Raw genomic sequence first — 23,532 nt, forward strand, 5'->3', positions numbered from 1 at the left:
AATATAAATTTTTCTTTTTCCAACGTTGGCGGTCACCCATCTTAAAAGTAGTCGCGAGGAATGCAGCTTGACTTGGAAAGCTACCGAAGAGTCACCCTACCCACTCCCCATTTCTCCCCCGAAAAAAAAATTGCATTCTTATATTATTTAAAGTTAGAATAACTATAGTAAATTTACTAGTCATTTGACATAAAATATTCACTTCTACAATTGAATCGAATATACTACTGCGGGATTTTGTTGATTACTTTTTATGTGTACTAAATTAAAAGTACTGTTTACTATTATTATCTTTATTTGTCACAGAGAATGTAATTCGCTCTCCTAAGATTCACAGTTCGATGCTTCTCGTTCACTCGTCAAAAACACACACCACACTCTTCTTCTTTTTCTCCAACACACGCATCCACACACACACACTCACACACGCCGCGATCGGCTTGACAACCCATGTTATTGTCTAAACATAAACAAATGCGCCACGCACGTCGTCTTTCATTCGTTCTTCCTTTCCAGGCCATTCACACCAACTCTCTCCCCACGTTCACTCTTTCATACCAAAAGCCCCACAATACATTAGTATAAAAATACAAAGGAGAAGAGGAATAAACAGAAAATTTTCAGAGTAATACGCAATTCTCTGCGAAACAAATTACACCAAAATTCACATTCTCCGTTTACTCGGTAAAAAAAAAAAAAAGAAGATTTTTCATAAGAAAACAAATTACACAAAAATTCACATTTTTCACTTTTTCATAAAAAAAGAAATTTCTACGAGACGAAGATGCCACGCACGATCGCGGCAATTCTGCTTCCCCGACATCTCCCTCTCCTCTAAAATATTTCTTATTGTTGCCGTAAACGGGGCCGCGGTGTACTCCGCTTTAATCCAGCATATTCGACGAGGCAATTTGAATATCGGCGTGGATGTTCCTTCGCGCCCTCCGTACAACAGACCGAATCGATCACGACGTTTCCACAGGCTCGCAATAGTTGCCCCCGGTATCCGGAACGAAGCGCGTCCCACGAAGCCGCGCGCCCAGATTATTTCGAGGAGGCACGCGGAAACGCCGTAACGGCCGCGTGTACGCGACAGAGATCGGCGAGGCTTATCGATCGAGCGTGTGTTTTCCGTTTGCACCTCGTCGAGACGGCGTCTGTGGCGGCGCGGCACACACAAAATCCCCGGGCCACAATATTTTAAGGCTACGTCGGAACTCGTTTTCGTATCTCGAACGGAAGCGGACGACCAGCCACCGCCCAGGTTATTTATCGCGGCTCCTTCGACCGCGTTAAATTCGCCCTTATCGAACCGAATAACACCGGCGCTCAATTCTCCCCCCGTCTTGGCCCCGAAAAATAATAAAAAGAAACGAGGAATGATAAGGTGAACTGTACAGGGTGTTTCGAGAGCTGTATAGATAGAAAATTGCACGAAGTGTGTAAACTGTGATCGATACATTGCCGAACGATGGCGATGGGATTGTTCAAAATGAATGTTTCACTTTGATATAATATTGTTAGATATAGCGTTATTAGTTTTTCAAATCTAGGGTTCTTCACTGATTTGTTTGGTAATCCTCTGAGCAATTTTAGACACCTTTTTAACCGCAATTCGTTCGATTAACCCTAATGTGCTCTTCCGTCTGATTACTGGGTCCTTTTTGACCCAGAGACCCTACGTGTAGCAGTTCTTGTTACCAGCACGCCATATGAACCAAGACAATAAACTTTCAATATAATTTCATCTTTTTAATTTTATAATATTTTTGTAATTTTTAATTAAATTTTATCTTTTGTATAAACTTGGTAACGGCAGAAGTTACTTAAAAAATTAGAAAGCGATGGGTCAAAAAAGACCCGAACACCGCACTAGAGTTAAGAACGTGTTGAAAGCCTTGGCCACTGTACAGTAGAAAATTGACTATTTCCGAAATATCGAATTTCAATCGATCGAAATAAGTGTGCATCATAAATATCAGATATGGATCATTCCTGTAATACGTAAGAAGCACAGTGACGAATATCTTCATCAAACTCTCTCTCGATCTCAATAACCTCTCACGTTCTCATTTACTCGTTTTCCCGCAAAAAGCACACCGTAAAATCTCCGTTCAAGTCGTCAGAATCAATCCGTGTACAAACTAAGAAGCTCCCCCTATCGTCCTTTCAAACGTCCTTTCACAGATGACAGAACTAAACCCCCGAAAAATAGCCAGACGGTTCCCCTCGAACTCGCGAGGAATCCTCCACGGAAGGATAAAGAAGCGTCGCCGGTTGAGTTGGTCGATGATTAGCAGCTGGTTAAATCCTTCGCGAGCCAGAGCTTCGTTCTTTTATGCGTGTCAAATGGATCGTAAAATTCGATTTATCGCGGTTCGAATAATAGGAGAGATTCTCGAAACGCGGCGATCTCCTAGCCAACCACCTTCCAGCGGTTACCCAGTTAATGGCCGGCTCTCCCGCCAGCCAGTTTTGTTTAACCATTCGTTGCATATTAATCGAACCGGAGCTCGGTGTTTCCTCTAATCCTTTGGTCAACACCGCCGCTGTGGAAACAAACAACACTATCCCGATTCTTGCCTCCTCAGTTCTTCGCCACTGGATCTCCTCCTCTTCACTGCAGAAGACACGAATCGCCTCTCGTCCGAGAGTAATCTTCGCGATCACGTTTGTTTCCTTTGAATATTGAAAACGGCCATGAATATTCCTTTACTCGTGAATCGAGGAAGAAGCTTTTTCATCCTTCGCTGACAAGGTTTGACTTATCAAGTGGAGAATTGGGTAATGGATGGATTTATGGTTGTATCGTGAAACGGAACGAGGTGATTGCTTTTCTGTATCGTTGATGGATTAGAATCAGAACGACGGTGTGTTTGGTAATTGTTAGGTCTCGAATGTCTGGGATATGCTGCCTTTGTAATTGATAATCAATCGTCCATTTAGATGATCCGTTCGACGCAATTGTGGGTCATAGAGATTCGCCTGAAAGGAGCAGTATCGTCTGTCTCTAGATTTGCAAGCGATTCACGGAGGATTGTATTGTTAATTGTATCGATCATTGCGGGATTGTTCGGTTGGAATTGAATTGTAGGAGAGAGTTAGGCATCGTTTGGGGAACTTTGCTGGTTTAGACTTCGTGCAATTTTGTGGAAGTTGATGAATATCTGTTTCTTAATCTAGCTTTATATTTTCAAATTTTTTGGGCTTCCCAAAAATCGTTATAATTCGAATAATCCTGATAATTCTTTCAGAATTAAGTTTCTAGCTTGTACTCGTTGCAATTCTGTGGAAGTTGATGAATTTAGAAATAGATTATATCTAACTCTATATGTTCAAACATTCTTTCGTTGTTCCAGAAATTATTATAATTCTAACAATCCTGATAATTCGTGCAAAATAAAGTTACTAGCTTATACCGATTGCAATTTTATGGAAGTTGATGAATTTCAAAATTTAATTGCATGTATTCAACCATTCTTCAGCGTCCCAAAAATCATTATGATTGTTTATATTCTTGAAAATAGTATACCTGTGCACAACCTCTGACAATTCTTGCAAGCTTCGGTTAACGATTTCTATGAAAGAAAATTGGTTAAAGTAGGCATTACCGAGAACTCTTTCGAATTACCTCTTCCTACGAAATTCAGTTGTGAATTTCCGTCCAAATTGCACGTTACACCTTACACCAACGCTGTCCACAGGTGGAGACCTTTAGGAGGCTTTGCCTCCTCCTACGAGCCATCAACACATTCTCACCATGTAATCACGTTCGCTAACACATACTTCTCACTTATAACGTTGCATCCAATGTTCTATACCGAGGATAACGAACACGCAGTGAGGGCAACTAAGCTCGAAGCTTAGTTTGGACAAAGCTGCCCTGTGCTATCAGAGTCTATAAGGTGTCCGGTAATACGTGGTACCTACTTCCAGGATGAATTTGACACTTGAAGATATACGACGGTAGGAAATTGTACCGAACAACTATCGATCCTATTTGGTCTTGTCTCCAGATTCTCAACTGTCTTTCTCTGAAAGAAACATACTTTGCAGTAGTAAGTCTGCTCTGAGCCATCCATCAAAGCACTAAATCACACGATGGAAAGATACAAAATATAATTTCTGCGTACAACGAAAGCACATATTATCGTGTTAAATAAGTAAAAATATTTGCAAAGTGAAAAAATGGGTATCGATTTTGTATTTTTATTTTTGCATTGTAGTATTAGTGCCTGTTCGGTGAAAATTAATCGAGGCTAACTGAGCACCCATGTCTGAGCTAAATAAGGATCGAAAAGGGTTAACACTAATCTTGCTGGAAGAGAATTACAATATTGGACGGTCGTATAAACCGTGACGGTTTAATAAAACTTTTACGAGCCGATATTTACATAACACCGTTTGCTTCAGCGAGACCGTAAAGTACACCGGGGAAAATTTCATTGTCCGTCCTTAACACGCCCCCGTATAAACGTCCTAAAACTTAACCATGAAAACAGAATTACCTGTAAAACTAGGTTGCACATAGGGAGGTTCGCTAAGTGACTCAGACTATAGAAATTCCGCGATTGAATTGAACAACACATCGGCGTACCAAAATGTGTAATATGTTAGCGCGAAATTCCTCTGGCGCGTTGAAGGTACGGGCGGCGGTATAGGAAGCTCGCTTCCGATTGCACGCGCATCCGGCGGCCATTAGCGATTACGCGGCCGAAGCAGCCCGGGGAGAACTTAAGTAGGCAATGTAAAAGCTACTCGGTTTAATTTGCCGCGCTTTCGGGATTAGGCGGCGTAATCCGCTTAATTCCCGTTTACGAGAGCTTCCTAGCTGCGCACAAAGCAGCAGCGTCGAGGAACGAGTGGAAAATTCAGCATCGCAGACCGTCGCGTTGCGTTTTGCTCTGTTGTTATTCTTCTCTTCTTCTTCTCCGTCTGTCGTGACACTCTCTTCTTCTTCTTCTTCTTCTTCTTTGTCTGTCTGTTTATTTACCTTCTTTTCGCTTTGCTCTGTTGTTGTGTGGAGCGTTCTCTTCTCTCTTCTTATTTCTTCCTCTTTTCTTCTTCTTCTCTGTTGATCTGTCCCTCTCTCTCTCTCTCTTTCTCTGCTTTTCTCTCCGTTCTGTCGTTATGTGTAACATTCTCTTCTCTTTCTTTTCTCTTCTTCTTCTTCTTGGTCTGGTGTCTCCATCTCTCTTGTGTAACATTCCCTTCTCTTCTTTTCTTCCTCTGTCTGTCTTTCTCTTCTTTCCTCTCCTTTTCCCTCCGCTCTGTCGTTACACACAACACTCTTCTTTCTCTTCTTCTCTCTCTTCCTTTCTTCCTCTTTTCTTCTCTCTCTCCCGCGACTTTCGTTAATTTTTAACACGCCCCGCTCTCGCGGGAATCGCACGATAAACGCTGCGACAGGGGCATCGCTTTCTTCCCGTGTTTGCTCCTAGTCGCCGGCCCAGTCCACTCGTAATAAAATATGAAACAGCATACAAGCGTCTCTCCTACAGTACCTGTATAATTTTAGGTCAGGTAAAAATTGCACGAACATTTTTCCACGAGATCGGTGTTGGCCACGAATCGTATAATTTTTTTGTTTCCCTTTCTGTCAAGTTTCCGGATGCGGAATTCATTTCTGCTTCCGTTTCAACTTCCGTAAACTTTTGGAAAAATTACGAAGTTCAACTCGCCGAAGGAAATTTAGTTTTCCATTTCTACTTTTGTTCTGCAGATGCGTCAATCTTGACAGTAACGATCCGTATTCCATCACAACAGAAAGCTTATTGAAAGTTCAACACAGAAATCCCCCGTTCAAGCTTAATATCATTGGAAAAATATTCCCGCGTAAATTACCATCCTCAAAACCGTATTCTCCGCCACAAAGAAGCGTATAATAACATCATTCCCATTTCTCAGACTTCTCCTCGTGGCCCCGAAAAACTCGTTCTGATATTTTCCAGCAGCGTGCACGGCGGAATACCATAAAGAGACCAGTTCAGTCACATAAAATTCCGCGAGATTTCATTAAAAAAATTTTGAAGACAAAGCGTCTTCTGTCCCTGGTCCGCGCGACGAAAACTCCAAAAATGGGGCAGAGGAGGAGGAGAACCTACTGCTCCAACTTGAATCCTTTCCCCCTTTATTATCGGTAAGACAAAGGTACAAAGAAAGCCGTAAAACTTCTCCCCTCTGGCGAACTTAATATTTTATCGTTAAGAACGACACGCTGGACGACGGAGCGTATCGCTCGGACGAAGGAAAAACGAGAAGAAGAGAAATGAGCGAGAGAGGAAAATGTCGCTGAATAACGAGGTTCGGTTTCTCGTCGACTCTGGCCCGAAGAGAGAGAGAGAGAGAGAGATTGAGAGAGGATCGTCGTAATTTTTTCGGCAAAGCGAGAGGGCCATGATTGAATTAACGCGCCGTAAATCCGGCGAATTAAACGTCAAAGTGGAAAAGAATACGACGGTTTTCTGCCGCGATGAAATTAAAAGTGGAACCGGGGGAGCGCAAAAATAATATCTCGTCGACCGCGCCACTTCCTAGGTTAATTGCTCTCGACCCTTTTCGACCGAAGCAACCTACTCTCCGAGCCCCCAGTTCCTCTTTAAAACGTCGCTCGATAATCCTACATCTCTCTCGCTCTCTCCCTCTCTCTTCGAACAATTTTCACAAAGCTGAAATAAATGCAGCGTGATCGATATCCCTTTTCCAAGATGACGACGTCGCTTTGGAGATTTTTCTGTTCGATCGGAGGTAAATTATGGCGATTATAATGAGGGTTGGGCCATGTGCTCGGAATTAGGCTGCAAATGACAGGGAACTCTCCCGCGAAATATTTTAGATGAGAAAGCTGGCTGGTACACTCTGTATTAATTGGAGAGCTTTCGAAAATGAGCGTATGAAAATTATAATAATTGTGAGTTAGTTGAACGAAACGAAAAGGGAAAAGGGTGCAAGAAACGCTTGAAATTCTGAACTAAAATTTGGCAATGCTCGGGAAATTTTAGGGATATTTCCAAGGATTTATCCAATTCCAGGGAAGAAATGAAGAATGCTCTTCAAATTTTGGACTAAAATTTGGCAATGTTAGTGAAATTTAAGGGGTATTTCAAAAGTTAGGATTTACCCGATTTATCAAATTCCAGGATTTCCAGAAATTAACATAATCAACGTGGAGATCGATTTTTAAATTGTTAACAATTTTGGAATTCTTTTCTTCTCCATATTTTATCTTCAATTTTCAGTATCTCCAGATCGACCCAATGGAATACACAACGGGGATAAAGCTCGATATTCGAATGTTGGAATAAAGAAGGTAGTCGATCTACTTGGTCCACGAATTCTTGTTGTTGAATCCACTTCCGGTGCGAGGTTCTCCGAGTTTATCCTGATCGAAACTTCCCGAGGATCATCTCGAGGATACTCGAGAATTTTTTCTCTTCTTTTTTTTTTCTCACCGCGTCCTCCGAAGTTTCTTCGAGTGCTCGAAAATTGCATTCCCCTTGATCGTATCTAAGAGTTTCCGAAGAGTGCAGGAATTTTTTTCGATCAACCTAACCGCACATCCTTTCTGGGCCGAGTAATACCATTGTACCGTCTATTCGGTGGGAATAAAGTGTGTACACGGGTGTAGATGTGTGGAAAAGCATGTGTGAATTTGAAAGAGTGCTTTTTGGCGAGTTTCCGTGTCAAAGATCAGCTATCAATCTAAACCGTGAAAAGGTTTTTCGAGCGTGAACTGGTGAAACGTTCGGGGAATAAAGATTTGAGCGATGTGCTTCGAGATCGACTGAGAAGGGAAGTTAGGCGATCGGATTGATTCGAAAAAGAATTTGAAACTTCGGAGAATGGCGAAAAATGGCGAAAGTAACGAGATCATTTTTTTATTTGGGAGACGAAACTGTCCTGGGGGAGAAAACACTCCCTCGAAGAAGCAAATATGGAGAAAGATAAGAAAGAAAAGGAAAGAGAAGAAAATATGGAAAAGGTAAGAAAGAAAATGTGGTAAATATGGAAAAGATACGAAAGAAAAACGAAAATATGGGGAAAAAGTTAAATTCAAAATTGTGTGTTTCATATTTCGTATATTATGATGCTAAAGTATTTTCAACACACGTTGTTTTATTTTTTCATAATTTACCTTCGCCACTTTTCTCTCTAAAAAATTTCTTACAACCACAAAATGCAGAATATAAAAAATTACACAACTTTGAACGAAACTTTTTCTCCACATCTTTTACGATTTACTGAATATTCACGAAACGAACCTCGCAATTTCTTCAACAAAGTGTTTTCACCCCCAGCACCGTTTCATTACCGAAACAAAAAAAAATGCTCTCGTTGGCAGCTTTGCTACAACTACTCCTCCTCAAAGTTTCAAATTTTTCTGAATTTTCAAACTCCCCCTTCGAGCGTGATTACACGTACACAGGTGTGTCCGCGTGCAGGTGAGGGTGCTTTTTAAGGGCGGTCAGTGCGTTGTGAGAACAGCGGAGTGCAACAATGGCGAGCAGAGAGGGCGTGAAGAGTTTTTCGAGCGAGCGTTTAAAGGGACCGGCGAAAGCGAGAGTGTTGCTGCAAGTATAAATGTAAAGAGCACGATTGTTCTGCTTTGAATTATTCCCTCGTCGAAGTGTTACACACTGTCAAACCTGTAGAAAAATCGTCGTAATTGTACGAAACAGATGAGAAGAAATTTATTATTTTTGTAAAATTGCAAAAGGTCGAATGGTTCGTGTAACGGTTTCTTTGTGAACGTTTCAATTTCCAAAGCTGTCGTTCGACGAGCAAGAAACCTCGATTCGAATTTCTATCTGGCAACCCGAGTGGCTGATTTCTTTTCCCTTGTAATTTCCAGAAATAAGATTCTACCTCTTCAGCTGAATTTTCACCTTGCTTTCAGCGTGACGGTGACTGTTTTTTCTAATTCGACGAGTTAATTGCAGTTTAAACGATTCGATATCGGTTTCTAGGAGAAGAAATTTGTCACCGATCCAGCTAACTTAACTATTGCACTAATTATCTGATAAACGTGACTAGAAAATTAAATTTGGATCAGTTATGCGTTCAATTAATCCTCTTTTCTATACCCGGAGCACCGTTGGATTAAACAAAACCGAGAAAAGACGATTTTTCATTCAAATTCTTTCATCGCAAATATACAAATCCGCCGTGAAAATGAACATTTTTTCGGTATAATAAATGCACGGTATACTGTGTTTAACACATTTTCCTTCCGCAGGAGCGTGAATCTTGGGAAACGATTGAAAAGTGCATTTTCTACGAAATTATTATGTACAGTCGAGGACAGAGATATGTGGACACTCTTCAAAATGGAGCAACTTTTTCAAAATTGGGCCAAACCACTTGAATTCTTTTGAGAAGTTAGCATCAGTATACTAGATTAGTGTAGGAAAAATTTGGAAAAAATTGCAACTTGTGGAAAAAGCGCAGAAAATTGTGAAGGTCACTGTTTACAACTTTTTTATCTGAGTTTGTAATGAAAATTTAATAAATACGTTTTGTAGATCTATGCCAATTATGCGCTTACTGCAAATTTCATCGTAATCGGTTAACATTGAAAATCGCACTATTTCACGACTTTTCCGTCAGTTCGTACATTTTTCGATGCCTGCCGCTTGTTTCTCCGTCCACCGATTTCCATGAAATTTTCTGCACGTGTACAATTGACACAAATCTACAGTAGGTATTTTTTCAATTTTCATCACGAGCTCAGGCAAAAAAGTTGCAAAAAGCGACCTTCGCCATTTTCTTCGCGATTCCCACAAATTGCAATTTTCTCCAAATTTTTTCTAGACTAATCTAGTATACTGATCCTAACTTCTCAAAAAAATTCAAGTCGTTTGGCCCAATTTTGAAAAAAAGCTATGTCCACGTATTTCTCTCTTCGACTGTACATCCAGCGCGCTCGAATATACACTACCGGCCAAATGTTTGGAATCACTGTGCATTACAAGCTATACAAAAATTTCCAGAGTAAAGTTAGCAATTTTAAGAATATTTTAACCAATTTTTCCTCGTTCAAATCAATCGAAATAAGGTAAAATACTAGATCTCCGCAACATCAATTTCAAATCTATAAAAAGTTAGCAGCAGATTCAATTTTACCGTAAATTAGCGGGTGATTCGAAACTTTCGGCCGGTAGTGTAATTCGCACGTCGTTTAAAATAAACAAACCGACATCGACCGACTGCGTATTCCAGTATCCTCCCCATTTTTCAAATTTTCATTACGAGCTCAGATAAAAAAAAAGTTGTAAAAAGCGAGCTTCCGACAAATTCCAATTTTTTCCAAATTTCTTTTGCACGTCATCTAGCAAACTAATCCTTCCAGCATACTCAAAAAATCTCAAGCTGTTTGATCTAATTTCAAAAAAAAGCTATGTCCACGTATTTCTCTCCTCGACTGTACATCCAGCGCGCTCGCATACAATTCGCACGTCGTTCAAAATAAGGAAACCGACTGCGTATTCCAATATCCTCCCCGAAAATTCGTTAATATATTTCCCGGTACACCATTCGCGCAATATAGCTCGCCTCGAACAAACTCAATAAGCCGAACGAGACAGAGAGAGCGAAGCGGCGGCGGTGGAGCTGTTAAAACCGAACCGTGTCGAAACGATAATATTGAACCCTGTTCGCGAATCGTTCGTTTCTCGCGATTAAAAACTTCCACGTTATTTGCCCCGAGTGAAATTAAAACCCTGGACATATGTAGGTGTTTCGTGTTTCCAGAGGCTGTTTGCCGTGAAACAGCGCGCGAGCGTTGTCCGGAAATGCGTTCGTGTCCGCGTGGAGCGAGACTGGGAAAAAGTTAATAAACCGCCTGTAGGAGAAGGTAACAACCGGCCGAATCACGTTTCCGGGGGGAAATTTGAAAGTTTCGCCGATTGAACGTCTGATAGCGGTCGGGATACGGCCATTCCAATTCCCTCCGTGTAAACTTTACGATTCCGTGACTAATTTACGGCTAATAAAACACGATCGGGTTTTGTCCACTGGATATCAGTCGACGGTGATGTGAAAAGTTTGTGGGCCGAGTATCTGCGTTTTTGTCGATTTTTGGTGATTGATTCTGTTTGGACGAATGTAAGAATTTTGTTTGTTGGTGTGGAGCAGAGATTGAACGATAATAGTTTCGTTGATTTGTAAAAGTGGTGCATTTTGACGTGCTCTTTCAATTTCTTGATATGGTGTAACGAAGATCACAAGTGTACAGTCGGAGGAAGAAATATAGCGAAGAGACAAGTTCAGTTTGCTCAGATTTTCAAATTTTCTCGTGTGAATTCTATGCACTGGGTTGTAGATAATAATTTTCAATTAAGGCAAATTCCATTCGAATTGATCATTTTCTGCCATATTTCTGGCAATTCTTTAATCCTTCAGCTATAGAATTCGACTTTCGTCGATAATTTTTTGCAAGTTTTCCTTCGCAATTAGACTTTTATCATTTTTTAGCTCTCTACTTGGCAGATAATTGCAATTCTACGTATCCACGGATAACGCACAGTAGAATCCTCGGGGATCAAATTTGGAAGGTTTTCAAGGAAAATTCGTGACAAAAATGTTCAAAATAGAAAGTGCCTTAGATTCAGTTCCAATAAAATAAGGAAAATTCGTGATTGTTCAAAGATTGAAAAATAAAGTGTCTTAGCATTGATTCAGTTCCTATCAGAAACCGATCCCACCGTATTTCTTCCATCGGCTGTACATTTGAATGCATTATGGATGTCCATGTTGCATTGACTGTTTGTGGAATATAGTAGTCTTGAAAAGGGGTATTCAAGAAGATTGTTTGAGGAAGATTGATAGCGTTAGAGTAACCAGATATCGAGAAGAAAATCTGGAATTCACTGTCGGGGGAGATTGCATCGAAGCTTGGAATTCATACTTTAAACGGTGTGGTGCATTTACATAAAGAGGGACCGGTATTGAAATGCAATATGTGTCTGGACAATATTTTTGCCACCGTGTGCTGCGCACGACAAGATGAAGTGATCGCGTTGCTCCTGTAGATAAAAAATGGGTTTCGCATAAAGGGACTGTGAAGGAGAGGAAGATAAGAAGCATCGACAAATTTTCTTTTTTCTTTTTTTTGCCCCTTGATCTTTTCGAACATTCTTAGTTTTTCGTCGTTCACTCTAATTGTTTATTATTCAGTGATATGAAAAAGTATCAATTCGTGCGACCTATTGATACCTAAAAAGAGGGTATAGTAAGAATGTACAAATTCTATATTTGTAATTTTCTAATTTTGGGTTGATTGAGTTCGACCCAAAAAGCGATTTCGGTAAACACTCCGTATAACGCGATGAAAAAATTGCTACTGCCTTCATATAACGCGACCAAAACAAAAAATAAGGAAAATACAAATTCTGAATTTGTAATTTTGGGTTAATTAAGTTTGACCCAAAAAGCGAGATGGGCGGAACCCCGAATAACGCGATAAAAAAATTGCTACTGCTCCTGTATAACGCGATTGAAAACAAAAAACGAGGAAACTACAAATTCCGAGTTTGTAATTTTGTAATTTTCGGTTAATTGAATTTGACCCAAAAATGATGTCGGTGTAACCCCGAATAACGCGATCAGAGAATTGCTTCTGCCTCGAAAACAAGAAAAGGAAAACGCAAATCCTGAATTTGTAATTTCGTAATTTTGGTTCAATTAAATTTGACTTAATTTTTACTATATTCCCCGCCTTATAGGGAATCCTACCGTATCCTTATCTCGATTTTCTACAAAAACGACCCAATTTCCGTGCACGATTTAACATCGACCACACAGTAGAAACACCATCGACAAACATCGCAATGTCTCTCATCAAAAACGTTTCGACAAGTGGCGAAACTGGCCAAAGGTAAACGTGAACGAACCAATTGACTAATGGACACGATTCCAGCTGAATCACGATGCAATTATGACGTGCATCGATCCACAGTTACTTGGAGCAGTTACTTCGAGGCTGCGGTGGTTCCACTGAGAACAGGCCGCAACCCCAGGGCTCCTCGTGCCGCAGCGTCCACACAAAGCTGTATCATCTGTTCGATTAAACAAGCGCGAGAGGGGGAGGAAATTGAAATGTATTATATCAGAGACGAAGGCCAAGGATCGACTCCCATCCATGTTTATGCCAATGAAGTGTCGTCGACTCAACAGGTTACGCCTATGAATCGCGTCGTTCAACGACAATCAGTTTCGTTCCCTTCGATTGGATTTTCTTTGAACTTCGTTTCTCCACGAGGTGAACGCTTCGTCGAAACGGGCGGTGATAGATTATACGACGCTTGGCAAATCTGGGAAGCGAGAGTACACGCGTAATATTGCACCCTTTTTCGAGAGCCGCCTTTGAGAATCTTTTGGTGAAATTGTCGAGTTAACTGTTACGAGGTGTATGCGTATATAGTGTTCTTTGGTTAGGTATAGTGTTAAACGGCTGGCGGTTAGTGAAAGATTCCTTGGATCGTGAAAGAGAGGATTCGATGAATGGCTGTCTTTTAAGTACGGTGATCGGGTTCGAGAGGTGTAGATAAACGTGAAAGGAGGTGTGAAGGAAGGGAGAAGGAGGGTTGGAAGATTGTGCGAATATCTATTTATCAAAAATGATTTGGTTTTAGTATTTTATTAAAGCTTGTTTTTTTTTCATTTTTCTCTGGAATTTTGTATTTATCATTAAACTTCTTATTCACAATTTTCTTCAATTCTTGGCTAAATCTTGACCAGAGTGAAGTTTCCCCAATTTTCGGAAGTCTGAATGTCTGGTTACCAAAAATTATTTAATTTTAATAATTTAGTGAAGCTTGTTTTTTTTTTTAATTTTTCTCTGGAATTTTGTATTTATCATTAAACTGAAAGGAAGTGTGAAAAATGAGAGAAAGAAGATTGACAGATAGTGTGAATATCTGCTTATCAAAAATGATTTGATTTTAGTATTTTATTAAAGCTTGTTTTTTTTTCATTTTTCTCTGGAATTTTGTATTTATCATTAAACTTCTTATTCGCAATTTTCTTCAATTCTTGGCTAAATCTTGACCAGAGTGAAGTTTCCCCAATTTTCGGAAGTCTGAATGTCTGGTTACCAAAAATTATTTAATTTTAATAATTTAGTGAAGCTGCTTTTTAAATTTTGCTCTGGAATTTTGTATCTATTGTTAAATTAAAAGGAAGTGTGAAAAATGAGAGAAGTAATATTGGAAGATTGTGTGAATATCTGCTTATCAAAAATGATTTGATTTTAATACTTTTTTTTAAGCTTGTTTTTTTTTCAATTTTTCTCTGGAATTTCATATCTATCGTTAAACTTCTTGTCCACGATTTTCTTCAATTCTCGGTTAAATCTTGACCCGAGTGAAGCTTCCCTAACTTTCGAAATTCCGTTTGCCAAGTTATTCCCTTAACTTGCCTAGTTACCACTTTCTTGATCTACATGCACGTGTATACTTGCACTGTCGCAAACTTTGCACGCATCTCAAGAAAGAAATTTTGTTCCACTCTTTTCCCAAAAATTAATACAGTTTCCTAACTTCGTTTACGAAGTGGAACAAAGAGGACGAAAATAATTAGTTCACTTACGAATTCTTCAATTCGAGACGTCTAATCGGAACTAAGCAACAATCTGTCTGCAACCCTTCTCATTGGTCGAATCACAGCGTGCAACATCAAGCGACAATCCTATTCATCGTCGTAATTCCACGCCTTTCTTTTACATTTCCATTTACATAACAACTTGAAAACCTGCATCACATCCATACTGAACCACTGTGAACGAACACACGCGAAAGGAAAAAGTAGATCCGTGCAGCGGCAGAGAAAGCAGCAGGTTGATCCCTTTATTAAAATATCGGACGCTTCGCCAAGAAATAAAGTCGCCTAAATTAGAAGCCATCTGCTAATTATTTTCACCGGCATAGCAACCCAGAAACGCTGGTCTAATTTCCAATAACGTCAGGATCTAGCTTAGAAAATATACAAATTCAAAAATGTCATTTATCACAATTATCATTTATCGTTAAAATTTTCATTTATCAGTTTCACAATCAATTGCATTAATACGAAACGTAGGATCTCTAATTATTCCCAAATTGATCACTCGAGTGGTTAATTCAGTGCTGAAAAATTGAGGTTACGAGCGCAATGAAGACCTAACCTCAAAAAGATTGTTTATAGATTACAATTAACGAAATTATCGACGTTTTAAGATATAAAAAAATGCCATCACTTGAATACTCTTCAAAAATTACTCAAACCACTGTAAGTTAAAGTTCTGCGGTATACAAAGAGGTTTACTGAAATGTCAATACCCCAAAATTGTAGGTTAGGCCACTATTGCTCTCATAACCTCAATTCTGAGTCTCTTCGTGCTACCTTAAACTTTATACAATTCTCCTTAACTTACTCTCGACGAATCTATGTCGACAGTGAAATTTAAATCCGACATTTCCCATTACACCCCCCTAACACCACGAAAAATACGAAAAATCTCGAAATTTTTCTCGATCACAGAAACACGAGCGTGACTTCTTTCGTCCAACTTCCCCATCTTAAATACTATTACTCGAGGTTTTCGTGACAGCGACGAAGAGTAGAAGACAGCAAGAGCATGAATATGAATTCCGGCGCGGTTGGTCGCGAAAACTTGTCGGACACTCGGTATGGAGATAGAGGGACGAGCAAAGTTGCCGGTATCAAATTCGAATTAAGTGGTTGTACCTGAAACGTATCGGGCAATATGCGCGATTTTAGCAAACGGCAGGCTTCTAATTTGAAATTCATATTACTCGTCAACTCACACACGCACACATTTTCTCTTCGTCCGTGGTTAACTAAACAGAGACGAGCCGAGAGTGTCGTTCCGAGAATGTTAAACGTTGCCTGGCATTATTCGAGATTTTCACGAACGACGACGAATCGATCCTCGTTCTCCATTGACGCGCCTAATGGGAGTTTCATGACACAAGCAGAAAGGGGGTGAAGGAAGAAACGCGCAGGCTTTACGACACGATGATCCTTTCTTTTTCACTTCTTCTCGCAGATGGAATTGAAACGACGTCCTCGTTAGAAACTCGCAGCTTCTTCAGCGAATCCTTAGACACGGAGAACGTTTGTTCTTTGGATCGTTAACAAGGATCGAGGAATCTTCGAGAAGAGTCACAGAGGAACGCTGTTCAAGAGGTTTTCTTCCATCTTTTTAGCTCGCTGATAGACAGAACTTTTTGTGTTTACGTGGTTCTGCGTTGGAAGAAACGAGGGTTTCGGGACGTTTCGAGGTTACGTTGCCTGCGACTGTTACTTAATTTCGGTCGGTAGAGTGGAAGGATAATAGCGGAGTGAAAATTCATGAGAATCTTGGAAAATATGAAATTAACGAAGAAATTACTGAATTTTTTGTATTTACGTGATTCTGCGTTGGAAGAAACGAGGGTTTCGGGACGTTTTGAGGTTATGTTGTCTACGACTGTTACTTAATTTCGGTCGGTAGAGTGGAAGGATAATAGCGGAGTGAAAATTCATGAGAATCTTGGAAGATATGAAATTAACGGAGAGATTATTCAACGAGATGCAATCAATGTTAGAGATATTATGGTTGCCGGAATGAGAACAAAATGGAGACGTTGGAGAGGTGAACGATGACTCACAATTATGCGAATCAACGGTTCTTTATTGAAGAGAGATAGCAGGATTGAACGAAGCTAGCTTTTAAGGCTGGGACAACGAAACTCGTCGAAATGAGGGATTTTAGATTTCGTTAAATTGCGCAGATTATTTAGATGCTTTTGTCTAAGTGCATAGCGACTTTTCTTGAGACAAAGAAGCAATTATACAGAGTGTCCATAAAAGATTTTATCCTTTTGAAAAATTTACACTCTTGCCACCTTGGAGAGACAAGGAAAAATTAGTACATTTTTTAAGGACACATACCAAAATTCATTTCCCATTAATCATTCTAATTTGATGTTCTTTGTATAGTATACCTAAAAATAGAAAAAGGAAAAATGTACTGCATTCAACTGCTGTTATTCTAATACTAAATAGCGAATCGCATTTTCCTCAATTTTTGACTAAATTGAAAAAAAGTAATCTAAATTACCATCTCACTTAAAAATCACACTCGCTTCGAAACAATGACTCACACGGTTGCGCGAACGAACAAACAATGAAACTAGTTCAATTAAAAATCAATTCGAGGAACCGAAATATAATTCTCGCAATAATACAAAATTGAAGCTAACAATTTGCCACTGTTGCGTTCAGTGGCAAAACCTTCGTTCCGGTTTCCACGAAAAATCGAACGAATTCGAAATTAACTCGACGGAGAAACACGTCGACGCGCCTGTGCTGGTCGTCGATCATTCGTTGGTTTTCTTTTTCCCGGGATTGCTGGGGAAAAGATTTGCCGGAGTTGTTCCCATAAGCGCGATTAATCGACGCCGCTCGTGGTTGGTCGCGCGACGAAGAAACTTGGAAGGAGGTTTTGCGACGTGCGGCAAAACAGGGAAGAACGAACCCTGTGCATACACGTTTATTGCACATTTCCGACCCAATTCCCGGCGAGGAAGAATTCTAATTTGTATTACAAGCGGGGTACGTTGCTCGTATTTCTTCGGGAACGATCCCGAGACGATCTTATCGCGTTTAATAACGAAACGGTTACACGGGACGAAATGTTCAATGCGCGGTTTACTGGTATCGCGAGACCAGATGATCCTGTGAATACGAAATATGGTACAAGTTCGGCCATTTCTCTTTCTGATCGCGAATGGGGAACGACGATGCGGTTAGAGGAGGTCCAGAGTGGCGGAAAAATTGATACTTGGGCATTTGGATTTATCGTGGTTCTTTGAGTGCGATGTAGACTTTGGATCGAGAATTTTTGGTTTTCGAGGGTGGGAAAAATTGAAATTTCCTTCTTTCGATTTATTGTATTTCCTTGCGTGTGTTGTAAACTTTGGATCGAGAATATTTTAAGTTCTCAGGGTAGGAAAAATTGACATTTGATTCTTTGGATTTATTGCGCTCTTTTGCGTCTGTGATATAGACTTGGGATCGAGAAAATTTCGAGTAATTGACATTTGATTCTTTGGATTTATTGCGCTCTTTTGCGTCTGTGATATAGACTTAGGATCGAGAAAATTTCGAGTTTTCAAGGGTAGAGAAAAAATTGAAATTTGGTTCCTTGGATTTGTTGCGTATTTTTGCAAATACTGTAAACTTGGGATCAAGAATTTTTGGAGGTTTCAAGGATTCGAAGAATCTAAAATTTATTTTTTAAAGAATTTTTGGAGTTTTCAGGTGTACGAACAATTGAAATTTGATTCTTTGGATTTTTTGTGCTTTTTTGCGTCTGTGATATAAACTTGGGATCAAGAATACTTGGAGGTTTCAAGGATTCGAAGAATCTAAAATTTATTTTTTAAAGAATTTTTGGAGTTTTCAGGTGTACGAACAATTGAAATTTGATTCTTTGGATTTTTTGTGCTTTTTTGCGTCTGTGATATAGACTTGGGATCGAGAAAATTTCGAGTTTTCAAGAGTAGGAAAAATAGAAATTTGGTTCTTTGGATTTATTGCGCTCTTTTGCGTCTGTGATATAGACTTGGGATCGAGAAAATTTCGAGTTTTCAAGGGTAGAGAAAAAATTGAAATTTGGTTCTTTATATTTTTCACGTTTTTCATGTGTGCATAACAAGCTTACGATAAAGAATTTTTGGAGCTTCGAAGGATAGGAAAAATTGAAATTTCGTTCTTCGGACTTATTGCTTTCTTTGGGTGTGTGCTATAGACTTAGAATTAAGAATTTTTGGAGCTTTCAAGGGTAGAAATAATTAAGATTTTGTTCTTCATACTTTTTGCATCTTTTATGTGTGTATAATAAGCTTACGATATAGAATTTTTGGAGGTTTCAAGAATTCAAAGAATCTAAAATTTACCTCTTTAAGCATTTTTAAATCTTTCGAGGGTACCAAAAATTGAGATTTGGTTCTTCGTATTTTTTGAGTCTTCTATGTGCATGCGACAAGCTTACGACGAAGAATTTCTAGAATTTCTAGGTTTGAAAGGATCAAGAAACATCAAATTTAGTTATTCAAATTTTCGTGTTTCCTTTTCGTCATGCATGCAGTAAGTTTAAGATGAAAACTTTTCCGAAAGATAGGTTTTTTCTTTAAAACATGTCTCAAGGGATATTTTCAAATGTAAAAAGTTGAGGAACCTACAGTGACCGAAAAAAGTATTCATACACCATATAAAATGGAATAACTTTTTTAAAATTGGGCCAAACGACTTGAGTTCTTTTGAGAAGTTAGAAAGATTAGTTTACTAGATGACGTGTCCAAATTTTTTTGAAAAAACTGCAATTAGTCGGAATCGTGAAGAAAATAGCGAAGGCCGTTTTTACAACTTTTTTATCTGAACTCGTAATGCAAATTTAAAAAATACGTTTTGTAGATCTATGTCAATTATACACACGCTGAAAATTTCATCGAAATCGGTTAAAGATTGTGAAAATCGCACTATTTCACAACTTTCGGCCTAGAACTGCAATAAATCTGCAGATTCTTACATCTTTCGATGCCTGTCGCTTGTTTCAGAACTACAATAAATCTGCAGATTCTTACATCTTTCGATGCCTGTCGCTTGTTTCTCCATCCACCGATTTCAACGAAATTTTCAGCGTGTGTATAATTGACATAGATCTACAAAACGTGTTTTTTAAATTTTCATTACGAGCTCAGATAAAATCTTTACAGATACAATCTTTCTAACTTCTTAAAAACACTCAAGTCGTTTGGCCCAATTTTAAAAAAGTTATTCCATTTTACAGGGTGTATGAATACTTTTTTCGGTCACTGTATGAAGTTCAGAATGGAACAGTAGAAAGAGCGAAAGATTGTCGCCAGAAATTTTAAACGCAATTTCCATTTTTTCAATACAATTTTTCATAAAAATAATAACACAAAGGAGAACCAATATGAAACCACATTTGCCACTTTGGAGCAACTAATGTAAATTTTATTTGACCATAAACTAATTAATAAATATCACAGAGAATCCAACGTAGAATATAAAATACCTTTAACGCGAGAAATTTTATCTTCCCGGAGAATTTTCGTTACACAAACGAACGCAGAGAAGAAAAACCTCCGTTTTATCGTTCTTGCGGGATTATTTACAGATTCCAACTGACAAATTTATCGATCAACGCAGATCATCGAGGGAGACGTTGAATGGTGATTGATATACACATGGAAATTAATCATTCGTGTTTAATGAATTTTGCTTCTGCAGCATGGTGAATTTGTAGATAATGAATTTCACGTGTATCGCGCACACTCGATTCTTCTTGTTTGATTTATCGTCGCTGTAAATGTCATTTGCGATAAAACAAGCAAGAAAGAAAAAGAATCACTTCACTCTGAAATTTACTGCACAAACACGTGAATACAAATAGGCAGCTATCTTTCGGAATATTTATTACGCGTCGCGACACAAACATTGACTTATGAACGACATTAAACACGTTCGATCTGATTAATTTTCGAACAAACGTTTTCATCCCGATCCGTTTTATTCGGCCAGTTAAAAGTCCAACTTTCCGTACAACTCACGTCGAAAAGTGGCACAAACGGAAAATAATACCTGATATCAGTTCAAGCACCGCTTAAAACGTGTTAACTAGCGCCAACATTTCACGATTGTACATCTTCTCGCGTCGCAAATGACGGGAAACGCAAGGCGAACCGTGATAAATTCAGTTGAAAACAATCGATACCGAAATGCTTCGACAAATGCTAAGATAAGGCATCGATACGAGCCAATTGTCCATAGAAAATTGCACGAAAAGTAAACTAGAACCTAATTCAACTGTTCATCTCCAAGCACAGCCGCAATTGTTAACATCCTATTACTTTTATCTCCCAGGAAATTTCTCGCATATTAAACTCGGCAGGAAGTTCCAATGAAAAAAAGGTCCAATAAAACGACAATCGAGAGCTGCAGGAATTTAATTGAAAAAATTCCTCTACCTAACTCTCGCACCGCGAAAAAAAAAAAGAATTCATTTCAATTTTTCCCCCGGCCGAAACAAAAAATCATTTATCCATAAAAACATTCTCCTACGTCCCTGTGGATTTACCAGGAGGTATTCACGTTCCAATCAGCCGCCGCTATCGGAAACAAGAATCGCGTACCTGCGACTGGTAAACATGCTTCGACAACACCTTCGATCCAACGATCGGCGCGTCTTCGTGGCAGTAATTGCGCGCGGCCCCGCGAGCGGAAGAAAAGAAGCGCTGGGAAAATTGAATTCGCCGAGTTTTATGAAAAATTGATCGAAAGACGAGAAACTCCTGGGGAAAGAAGGAAGTCGCATAAATTCCCCCTGACCCAAACCCGATCTCGAAACTTCGTTCCCGCGTTCCAACATCCTTCAAAGCCTCTGTTTTCCCCCGTTCAGCTCTCGCTGACCAGAAGAACAAATTGCAACGATATTTATGTTTAATCTTATAATTTTTATGAGAACGTAAAGTTAGTATGGTAAATAAGGACACGTTACCGATGGATTGGTCAGCACGAGTACAGCAGCCCTGAGATGCTTCAGGTTCAACGTCTGAGTGTCCTCGACGTCTTCGTTCTCTTCTCTCATCAGCAACGAGGTGACTTCGAACGAGGATTGCCTCGACTTGCTGCCGTCGTCTCTCCTTAATCGCCCGATTCTCGGACGACTGTTGTCCTCCGGCTGCTCGTCGCAGCTCGCCTTCAGGAGGTCCCGTGAGAAAGGACATGCCATGTTGTTGTCGGTGAACCTTCGAACGGACCTTCCGTCACGAGAATTCTGTCGCGTGAACGATCCTTCGATCGTCGAAGGTTCGGTTCGAAAAATGGAGACTGTTTGAGAGACCTAACTTTTAGGACGATTAACGTCCTTATTCAACATCGTCAAACTTTCGATTTGCTCGTGACCTAAGGTGAAACGCGTTAGTACGCTAAATTCTAGCTCTGTCCGCGAAATTTCGAGTCCAGTGAGAGACACTGTTTAAGTTACCTTACTGTTGAATTAGACTAATTCGTGGTACTTTCATGTTTGCTCGTGTGTGAGGGTTTGTTGATTGAATGTACTATTCGCGCGTGATTTAATGTTAAACGTGTGATCCTACCGTCTCCGAGCTCGAAAAATGGAGACAGTTTAAGAGAGCTAACCTTTTAGGACGATTAACGTCCTTATTCAACATCGTCAAACTTTCGATTTGCTCGTGACCTAAGGTGAAACGCGTTAGTACGCTAAATTCTAAGTCTATTTTAGTGACAGACACTGTTTAGTTACTTTACAGTTGATTCGTGGTACTCTAATGTTTGCTGCTCGCGCGCGATTTGTTCCTTGACTTAATTCTGTGCGAGTGAACCGAAGAACGCAAGTGTGCGTTGAATGTGTGATACTATTTTAACGCGTCAGTAGGCTAAATTTAGAGTCCAGTGACAGACACTGATTGTCTTACAGTTGCATTAGACTAATTCGTGGTACCCTAATGTTTGCTCGTGAGTGTGCGTTGAATGTGTGATACTATTCTAACGCGTCAGTAGGCTAAATTTAGAGTCCAGTGACAGACACTGATTGTCTTACAGTTGCATTAGACTAATTCGTGGTACCCTAATGTTTGCTCGTGTGTGAGGGTCTGTTGATTGAAAGTACCATTCGCGCGCGATTTGTACGTTGACTGAATTCTGTGTGAGTGTGATACTATTCGCGATGATGGCCTGATCTCTGTGAAAATTGCGAGGTTCGTCGACCGCGAGATTGCAGAAGACTCCAAATTTCAAACAGTCTGAGGTTCAGCAACCTCTCAACCCTTCCGCCGGCCACGCAAATTCGTATACTCTAAGAACGCATCAGGCTACCGCTCAAAAAACGAACGCAGGTGATCCGTCGCCGACGAAGCAAACAAGCCTCTATACTCTTCCACTAGAAGGAAGAGAAGAAAATTTGCAAAGCTAAAATCGCGAAGCGACGATGTTTATCCGCGATCAGCTGTGCAGTTGACACCATCTACTCCTCTCCCCCTCGTTCTCCTCCTCCCTCTTTCTCACCACTTGTTCCCTCCTCCTCGTCCCGTTTTACAGGCACACCGTGTGCATTCGTGTACTCCTCTCTGTCCAACCTGGTCCTCGTATCAGCCGATCCTCTCGCATCGTCGTCGTCCGCCTAGAGTTGATACCAGGCGAAACACCTGGCCTCCGGCCTCGTGTTGCACCAGGTGACCACCGTGGTTAACGACGCTATCATTTCACTTATTACCCGCGCGCTTATCGCAGTCCCTGTGGCCACAAACGCAATCAGCACTTACCGCCCGGCGTTCTCTGCGATCTCGTCAGCAGCGGCGGTTAACAGCACGCGGTTACATCCTAACTACCCCTAACTTACTCTCTATCTATCTCTGTCGCTCGGCGACTCTAGGGTGTACACACTTCTTCGAAGCCTAGATACCAAGGTTTCCCTACGTTTTCTTCCACGCAGAGCACGTTTCT

At 40.0% G+C, this 23,532-nt stretch overlaps 1 protein-coding gene across 1 annotated transcript in view; it reads right to left on the bottom strand.

Moving 5' to 3' along the window:
- Positions 1-23,156, bottom strand: part of LOC108571563 (head-specific guanylate cyclase) — a 77,684-nt gene extending 54,528 nt beyond the window's left edge. The window contains exons 1-2 of the mRNA XM_017933632.1: positions 23,095-23,156; positions 21,566-21,815 (exon numbers count right to left, since the gene is read on the bottom strand). Of these exons, the coding sequence (XP_017789121.1) occupies positions 21,566-21,799 (234 nt within the window). The 5' untranslated portion in view covers positions 21,800-21,815; positions 23,095-23,156. The remainder of the gene's footprint in view (positions 1-21,565; positions 21,816-23,094) is intronic.
- Between the last annotated feature and the right edge of the window lie 376 nt (positions 23,157-23,532).

Source organism: Habropoda laboriosa, unplaced genomic scaffold, assembly GCF_001263275.1.
Source record: "Habropoda laboriosa isolate 0110345459 unplaced genomic scaffold, ASM126327v1 scaffold40, whole genome shotgun sequence".
NCBI lineage: Eukaryota > Metazoa > Arthropoda > Insecta > Hymenoptera > Apidae > Habropoda > Habropoda laboriosa.